The sequence below is a fragment of the Parambassis ranga genome, chromosome 5 (genome assembly GCF_900634625.1).
Source record: "Parambassis ranga chromosome 5, fParRan2.1, whole genome shotgun sequence".
Classification (NCBI taxonomy): domain Eukaryota; kingdom Metazoa; phylum Chordata; class Actinopteri; family Ambassidae; genus Parambassis; species Parambassis ranga.
The window spans coordinates 27,586,322-27,596,130 of NC_041026.1; the positions used below are offsets into that span (position 1 = coordinate 27,586,322).

The following is a 9,809-nucleotide window of genomic DNA, read 5'->3' on the forward strand; positions in this document are numbered from 1 at the left end:
ATAACATGGTAAAATGTCTTTTTGTTTTGTTTACTTACACTGGAAATGTGGCCTCGGAAAAACATTACAACCCACTGTGACCCACTATCTGTCCACGCTGCCACCAAATGATCGGTGTCAGTACCAGTGACAATTATACACTGCGGGTGGCCTCACACTGCATGGTCTGTAAGAAAATTATGCTGTGACCTACAATACAAATGTACTGTTACTGAACTGTATTAGTTTTTTTTAAACCTGGATTAAATTATATTTAGCCCACATGGGGGCAGTGCAAGCTGTAAACACAACAATAACATCATCCTCTTGCAAAGGTAATGATATGGATATTATTATTGAAATAAATGTTTGTGTTTGGGGTCACGTGATACATATATCAGGTCAATATTTGCTCGCTTTCTTTTGGTCATCTCCAATGTACTGTAAAATGATCTGTCTTCTCAGTGTTAACTTTGTGTGTTTGCTGTGTGCTGCTCGGAAAGTGGTGTAATGTTCACGTTAGTTTCTGTGTGGAAATGTAAACAAAGTGTGTAATCAAACCAAAACAAAATGAGCTGAAAGAGGCCGAAACAGTCTGAAAATAATCATAGACTGTGAACAACAGGTTTCCCTGAGCACTGGTGCTGGAGACTATGCCCGATGGTGTCACCATATTGGCTGCACCTAATTACCAAATATGGCGGAAGTGGTGGAGTTGGAAATTTAACATTGCAGTCTATGGGAATTTACTTGCTTTTGGAGGCAGCCTGAAGTGGCCACTTGAGGAACTGCAGTTTTGATACTTCCTTGTCTATGCTATTTTTGGTTTCTATATAAATAAATGAAACATTTTTTTTTCATCTTTCAGATGTTCTGATGTTCCTATGTGCTGAAAGCCATGTTTGGTGAACATTATGTCACTGTGTGGGATTGACTGTGCAATTATCAGATGACAACTGCTGAAAGCAAACAAATACTTTTTTATATTATTTCACTGCTACAGACTCTAGCTGGTCTCCAAGGCAACTGCAGGCTGGTCCACTGAGAGCATGCTTTGTGTTGACATGGTAACAAGGCACCTCCTACCATGCATGTTTTCTACCATCCTCACACATCTCATCACAGCCCTGCAGACTGGAAGCACTTCAATTTCAGGCATGTGTGAATATTTTAAGTCAAATGAAACATGTTTAAATCACAGGATGTGGACTGTCTTATGTGGATTTGTGTAGACTCCAATCAGTCAACAGAAGTCTGATGTTGAGGATTAATGGTATTTTGGCTGTATTCCTCAGGTTACTAGGATACAAGGTTGACTCAGTTTTACAGCTAATAGTCAGCAGTGACATGACGAGAGACAAACAGCATGTGTTCCTGCTTCTCAGCTGCCAAAGAGCTACTCAGTTTCACAGACTTTGTTGTTTTGTTACACATTTCAAATCTTGCCAATGATGTTGACATAATCCCTGTAGCACTTTTCAAAATCCTAATGTAATCATGCAGCTTAAGTGCATCTTCAAACACTTGAACCTTTACCTACCTTTATGAGGACTGCTCACTGCAGTAGATAATCTATTTTGCTGTGAAGGTACCCAGGGGAAATATCCAGCCTACTTCACCAGTGTTTGAATGGGGTCCTTGCTACATATGCTCAAATTAAGTGACAAATCACTAATCTATCATGACTTAAATATGTCTCTAGCGCCATCCTTCTGCACATATTACACTGCGTTTATGTCTTCTTTGGCCAGCATTTGAGCTGCTGAGCCATTTTACAAAAAGAAAAAGAAGCAATGTAGACACTGTGTGAGTGGGTGTGTGGGTGGCTGGGTGCTGAATTGCTGGAGGCCTACATCCACTTATGTTCTATTATGCCTTCTCAGTAGCAACAAAATAGCAGTCTCGTGCCCCACTTTTTTATAGCATCATTGCGATGCATCAGGTCTCAGTGTTGAAAGCTAATAAGAAAACACTGAGCATCTGAGCAGCAAAGCTGGATTTAAAATCTGAGAAAACTTGACTTTTTTCTTAATGTGTTTGAATGAGGAACTTTTGCACCATCTGCTGGGTCATGTCTATAGGCCTAAATACGAGAGAAGAGACTTCACTCCCAATTTTTGTTAAAAATTGTAGAATTGTGTTAACAAAAACAGACTCAGTATTACAATGAATTGTGTCTTTTAATTTAATTTAATTTAATTTTAATTTAACCCCAATAAATGATATTTTTGGTTTTCACTGAATAAATGTGATACAGGATAAATAACTGGTACTGTTGTCTGTTGGTCCTTTATTAAATTACCAAAGGGACACTTAAAAAAAAGGCAATTTGACAACTACCGGTACTTTTATGATGCTTTCAAACACAGGGTTACAAAATCGATTAGCTCAATGTAATTACATTAAGTATTAACTTTGCTGTAATTACTGTGTTTCCCACTAGATGTCTGATTATACAGCTTGAGGTGTCGCAGCAAACAGCACCCGCCTATCCGATACCTGCAACTGTAACTGTTGGTAGATGACTACATTTCACTTCCGCCTTTCAGTCTCGTGACGTATAACGTAATTACGTACAACGTAACGCACGTTTGGCTTCAGAAGCGCCATTGGAACTTTAAGGGTAGGGTATTTTTTGTTTTGTTATTAAAAACAAAGTAACATTGTGCAAGTTAGCGTCATTTGGGTGATACGGAACAAATACGTTAAGCTACTGCATCGTTGTGTCCGCTGTTGTTTTCGTGCATCGTCGTAATAGTAGCAACAAAGCTAACTGCGTTAGCTGCACGGCTAAGCACAAGTTCCATTCATTGTAACGCTAACAATGTTAAGCTAACCGTGTTACTAACGAGAATACGACATTAACTAACATCGCTGTTTTGTGAAACAAATGTAAGATGGTAAAGTTATACGTTGTTGGCATTGTTTCTTTGGTTACAGCCAGCTACTGAGGGCCCGGTTCAGGTCACAGTGACCCAACATGTATCGCCCCAAACCGACTCTGAAGGACCGACAACACCTATACAAGCTTATCATAAGCCAGCTGCTGTATGATGGATACACCAATATCGCCAACAGTCTCATCAATGAGGTTAAACCACAAAACGTGGTGTCTCCCTCTGAGCAGCTGATGCAGCTGGCTAAGATAGGTAAGAAGTGGTTTCCTTCCCTTGTGCGTGTGTGTGGGGGTGAGTCTTCAATAGGTACTAACTGTATAATGTGCAACCTGTTGCAGGAATGGAGAATGATGATAGTGCCGTTCAGTATGCTATTGGACGCTCAGATACAGTGGCACCAGGTGTTGGGATTGATCTGGAGTTTGATGCAGACGTGCAGACCATGTCTCCAGAAGCGTCAGAGTATGAGACCTGCTATGTCACATCTCATAAGGGCCCATGCCGTGTTGCCACGTACAGTCGTGATGGGCAGCTGATTGCCACTGGCTCTGCTGACGCCTCCATTAAGATTCTGGATACTGAGCGCATGTTGGCAAAAAGTGCCATGCCCATTGAGGTGAGTGGGGTTGGATAAAAATAATACACACATATCATTTAAGAGCTTGAACCAGGGCAAATGTCTTTAAGGAGCTTTAACAAGTCGAGTTGCCCTGCTTTAATCTCTTGAATGAAAAATGACCTGGATGACTGAGAATCTTCACCAGCACATATGACGTATGTATTAGGCCAGTGTTAACATTGTTTCTGTTTATTGTCAGGTGATGATGAATGAGACGGCACAGCAAAACATGGAGAATCACCCTGTGATTCGGACACTGTACGACCATGTTGATGAAGTCACCTGCCTCGCCTTCCATCCCACTGAACAGATTCTAGCATCTGGCTCAAGAGATTACACCCTCAAATTGTTCGACTACTCAAAACCCTCAGCAAAAAGAGCATTTAAGTATATACAGGTCAGTCTCCCACTTTTCTTTTGTATCAGTGGTTTGAGAAAATAAACATAATTTCCTGTGATGCTACACATCGATTCATTCACTTTCTTTTGTCTTGTCATCTCTTACGCTGCAGGAAGCAGAAATGCTGCGCACAATCTCCTTCCACCCATCAGGTGACTTCCTCCTAGTAGGAACGCAGCACCCTACTCTGCGTCTATATGATGTCAACACTTTTCAGTGCTTTGTGTCCTGCAACCCATTGGACCAGCACACAGACACCATCTGCAGTGTCGGCTACAACCCCACTGCAAACAGCTACGTCTCCTGCAGCAAGGACGGCAGCATCAAACTGTGGGATGGCGTTTCCAATCGCTGTGTGACCACCTTCGATAAGGCCCACGACGGAGCTGAGGTTTGTTCGGCCATCTTCTCCAAGAACTCAAAATACATCCTGTCCAGTGGGAAAGACTCCGTGGTCAAGCTGTGGGAAATCTCTACAGGCCGGACACTAGTCAAGTATACAGGTATGTGCTTTGTTGGAACATAGGTACTTCCAGACATGAATACATGTGAAAGAAATTTGTATAGCTTGACTCACTGGGATTGAAGCATGTGCACTCAAGGTGCATTGTCTGTTCATATTCTGGGAATTAGAAGAGTCTGTTCATTCACAGTCTGTTTAATGAGATTAAAGTCTATCAATCAGAACATCATAATTTATCTGAACATCATATCTACTACTCTTCACATTGCTTTTGCTGTCTGGAGCTTTATTATGATTTTAGAAGCTACCTACTTATGTGTTTGCAGTTAGTGTTTGAGATTGGGGGGGGAAACAGAAAAGTGGTGCCCTATTAAGAAACCTTATTATTAAGAAACCTTCATTATTTCCACAATGGGGAAATTGCATACAAAGTGAGATTAACAGATTAGAGGGTTAGAGGTATGTTGAGCCTAGGGTCAGATTGCTCATGGTCATAATAAGTGCTTTTTCTTAACCTGAATAGATTAAGCTTGTCTGGAGCATGTTAATGTTCTTTTTTTAGCCACCAGGAGGCACTGTCAGAAATATGAGAAAGACAGAGCTGCAAGCTACTCTTGTATGTGTTCCCTCTGCTTTGCCCCCACAGTGAGACACACTGGAGTGAAAAGAGTGTTGTATTGGAATAATTTGTGCTATATTATACTGTGGTGCACTGCGGCCATTTTTGAGTCCCCATTGGGAGAAAGTTGGTGTATCTGGAGAAAACTCATGCAGGCAAATAAATATGCATCTTGTTTTTTTTCTGTCATAGTATTGAACTCATGCCTGGTAGTGTCAGTAACACTGTCAATTTCATCCCATCCTTCTTCTTGTGGTTATAGTATATCCTATATGGCCAAATAGCATCTTTCCTTCTTTTACATACTGCTTTTAAAACAGGACAAGCATATTTTAAGGTCAAAGGATTTCTTTAAAAAAGTACTTAAAATGTATTTATTTACTTAAAGTACATTTCATTGAGATGTTTGGTTGAAAGCAGAGAAAAGAACAAAAACTTGAAGTCATTTGAACATATTACCTAATAATATACAAATAAATATACCATCTTACATGGGAAATTGTCTGAGCAGTTTAAAGAAGTATAAAAACAAGTGTACTGAATGTAAGTGTGAAGCATGTTTGTCTGTTCTTGATCTGTATTGAGGTTTTTTTTCCTCTGCCTCACAACTCCATTTATCACTAAGTACAAGTTTTACCACGCTCATTGACACAAATGATCAGATGTGTCAACACTTGAACCTCCAGTTGGTAAATCTTATTGCAAATATCTTTGTGATGACCGCATCTTCCTCAGATCTGCAATCAGTCCAGACTTGCAGCAACATTTCCTTCCCTGTTTTTGTGAATGATCACATTGTTTCTATAAATTATGTTTTAGAATCAGTCTGAATCATTTGATTTTCATTTTCTTTAGAATCACAGAAGAGCATTTTATCCTTTACTGCGTTACTTTGTTGCATTACTGTGCATCAGACACCTTGAAGCTCATAACTGCTTATTGGAAACTGAACACTAAACTAATGAACAGCTAGCAAAATTAATATGCACTTACAACTTGTTAAAGTTTTATCTGATTACACTCTTTTTAGTATCTTTGATAAAGTCTTGTCACTATGCTGTAGTGAGGAGCAGAACAGGGATGAGAAGCATCTCTCTTTGACATAGATTCCAGCAAAATGAATGGACAGTTATTTTTAATCAGAAATGTATAACGTCTCATTCAAGCTTGTTAATTGTTGAAGGTTGGGTGTTTTTATCTGTTACGTGAATATCTTTGTTTTTGGAGTTGCTGCAGACAAAACCCTTATATTGATGCAATCCTCTTGCATTCTAGAATTATGACAAATTTTAAGGAACAATTATGACTAATCTTTTTTTCTGCTGTTTGTGCCACAGACTATACAGTAAGCACCTGAATGCACAGTTGTTTGTCTTGTCACCATGGTTATGTTGTCTGTATCAGTCCTTGTTGGTCCTCTGTATTACAGGTTCCCTCTGAAATCCTTTGAAATCCTTCTGTCTGCTACACAAATAATATGCAGTGTGTGCGGCATCACAAAGTGTTCCTTAGTTATTTATCAGACTGCAGCAGAAAGCTCTGCTCTTGCTTGACCTGCAGAGACAGGAAAGAAATAAGGGTTTTATATATAAGTTATAGCTTGTCTAGACACTACCTTGTTATTGATCAATGAGACCTTTGCTTCTGAAAAACTGTGCAATGTACTGTACATACTGATAGCTGCTAACTGCCTCGCTAAAACTGTAAATGTAAGTGATGTGCTGTTTTCAGGAATGGGGTTGTGTTAAACTAGCAATAGCAATGTCATGAAGACTGTTTGCCCAAAGTTATTCTATTCACTCATAGATAACACAGTATGTTTTACACTAAAGATATACAATAGCACATGCTTCTTGTCTCTTTAGTGGATAGGTCGACACAACAAAAGTCAAACAGTCATAAACATACAGTATACGTACCATTGCCTATCACACAATGGCATGTGGTGCACTGGTGCAACAGGAATTGAAAGCCAATGAGAAAAGGCAGATGTCGGGTTTAAATATGTCAAGGGTTGTCTAGTTGACCTAGTTACTCTCATTGGTGTCTGATGATGTATGAGTTCACACAAGTAGAGTCAGCTTATGTATTTCAAACATTAAATTGAAGTAAGGTTAAGTGAAATGTCTGTAAAACATACCTGTGCACGAGAATCTAAAAATGAAACCGCCTGATTTCGAGCATCATTTACTGTCATTTTGATCAGTAATTTGCTTACACTAGTGTAACAACTTTAAACTTTCTGTTGTGTGGGACACCTAATACTGTAGTACTCTAAATGCACTTCCTTCCTCTTCACACCTCCAGCTGACATTTGTCCAACACTTAAGTCATTTTCTCTATTTGAGTTGGACTAAGAACAGTTCTATAATTTTATCACTGAAAAATGGCAAATTCTATGTAACAAATAACCCCTCACAGTCTGCAGTCTGGCTAACTGGTTCAAACTTTTATAGATTTTGATTTGTTAAAGTATGTTTGTTGATAACTAACAAATAATAGCAGCAGAAAATGAAGCTAAATGAAGCTATTAGACCCCGTTCAGTCTTGTGATTTTATTTCTCAATCTGAACAGCGCAAATCCAGTTAAAGCTGGATTGATTTCAAATTGGCTAGATCCATTTCTGTAAATCTGGATAAGGTCTGAATGCAAATGCGTCTAGTGAGGTCATACTTCTGGGTTCACAAGGACAGGATCCGGGTCATGTACAAAAGCCTTGCATAAACACCTGTCAAACTACAGGTTTATTTTCGACATGGCTACAAAGAAAACAAAACAAAAGAAACTGCACGACAAATAGGCTCACCCTGATTTGAAAATAGGTCTGAACATGTCTGACTTAAAAGCAATCTCGATTCAATCCAACTGTAGCTGGATTGACTTTCCACAGTCTGAACGGGGTTTTAGAGAGTTGTTCTCAATGCCCTTTTTGAGAGAGGTCTGGGCTTTTCATGTAGGAAACAGGGAGTGGTGGTTTTTCATATTTGTAGTCATTAATGGAAAATTGTTTTTATATGTCATTCTCAAAGGCTAACTGCTTTGTCCAGCAGTGAGTTTGTGTATAGGACATATGACAAAAATAAATTCAGGGAGTGAACAGAAATAAGGATAACAAAGGAATACATGTGCAGGTATATGTTCAGGACAAGGACACATTGTTGATAGCAAATCTAGTGTTATCACTGTAAATGCAGTTAAGATTGAGCAAAGCAACAGTAGCTGACACCCTGTTCAGACATGCTATCAACATGTCTTTTACAGGGCTGTACTGAATGACCGCCTACTCAACTGATGCCTTTAGCTTAAGCTGAATTTTGCCATCTGTTGTGCTACAGTTTGATATATGTAGCCACGATAAAGACAGTAGCAGATCAGATTGGTTAGATGTTAAGGGGAGCTGAACATTAGGTTTTGCTTCCAGCTATTTAGAATTAGTTTCACAAAGGTTCTGCAAACAGTGCTAATACAGCACTGAGGTCAATGTAGCAAAACTGTAAAATCTTACTCGGACATTACCTGACATAGATCAAGACTAAATCTAATGGTCCTCAGTCCTCATACATTCAGACTTCCATTAATGTTTAACAGTAAACAGTTTCGCACAGCAGGACATGTACAGTGAAGACGTTAAAATGCTGATGCTGATGTGTCCAAAATGTCTGTTCATTTATCAGAGCAGGTAACTGTGATCCAATCACAAGTAGTGACTCACTTGATGGACAGGTGCAAATTCAGCTAATCTGAGCTGTCTACCCATCGCCAAATGACCAACGACTCGTTAATGCCGGAGTCTTGGTAATTGGTCAGTGTTACTCTGTACAGTTGTAACATTTCTTTTAGCCAAAAAGTTAGAGAAACCTCAGCACCCAGAATGCACTGGGCTTGTTGGTTTCTGAGCTTCGTCAGCTCTATAGCTGGCAGTGCATGACTCCTGCGCTACATCTGCCACATCCTGTTCTCTTCAAATAAAAGTTTTCTCTGTTTGTTCCAGGTGCTGGGCTGAGTGGCCGTCAGATGCACCGCACACAGGGCGTGTTCAACCACACGGAGGACTACGTGCTACTGCCCGACGAGCGCACCATCAGCCTCTGCTGCTGGGACTCCCGCACGGCTGAGAGGAAAAACCTGCTGTCACTCGGCCACAACAACATCGTCCGCTGCATTGTCCACTCACCCACCAACCCCGGCTTTATGACCTGCAGCGATGACTTCAGGGCCCGCTTCTGGTACCGCCGCACCACCACAGACTGAGTCTCTGACACCACATACCTACACAGCCACATTTGGCATCTTTCATTTTTATTTCAAACTGGGCAGTGGAGTCTGTGAGTGGAAGAGCTTGCACAGTGGGCACCATGTTCTCTTTTAGATAATACACTGAACTGAAAGTCTGATCTGTCACTGCTTGGAAACTGTTGAGTTGTAACACACATTTTTCAGTTGTGTCATTGGTTGCAGAATGTTTGCTGTCTTTTCCACTTTTGTATTTTGTCTTTTGTCTATTTTTATTAAACAATTAAAATAAGGAAGTTTCTTCTATGAACTTGATGGTAGGAATTCCCCGACCATTTAGAACACGTAACCATAGGTACAGAGCGATATCCTGTATGTATTTTAAGATGGCAGTGGCTAAGCACCAACCCAAGCCAGCAACAACACCCACACGAGCCAGTCGTTGCAACGCTTCTGTTACAAGGAAGTTAAAGTTTATCATAAGCTCCTGATTTTTTTCCTCTCCAGTGTTCTGTGCCCTCCGACTGGAAGGTCAAACTCCCCCTATCACTCCTGCATACCCCCCCCCCCTCCCCTAGCTCCTCCAGACGTTGCTGTC

At 40.3% G+C, this 9,809-nt stretch overlaps 1 protein-coding gene across 1 annotated transcript; it reads left to right on the plus strand.

The window, feature by feature from the left end:
- Positions 1-2,528: 2,528 nt before the first annotated feature.
- Positions 2,529-9,517, plus strand: cstf1 (cleavage stimulation factor, 3' pre-RNA, subunit 1). Its single transcript, XM_028405672.1, has 6 exons — positions 2,529-2,602; positions 2,920-3,128; positions 3,215-3,492; positions 3,695-3,892; positions 4,008-4,398; positions 8,970-9,517. Exons 2-6 carry the CDS (start codon positions 2,960-2,962, stop codon positions 9,227-9,229), a joined length of 1,296 nt encoding a protein of 431 aa, XP_028261473.1. The 5' UTR covers positions 2,529-2,602; positions 2,920-2,959; the 3' UTR covers positions 9,230-9,517.
- The last annotated feature ends 292 nt before the right edge of the window (positions 9,518-9,809 follow it).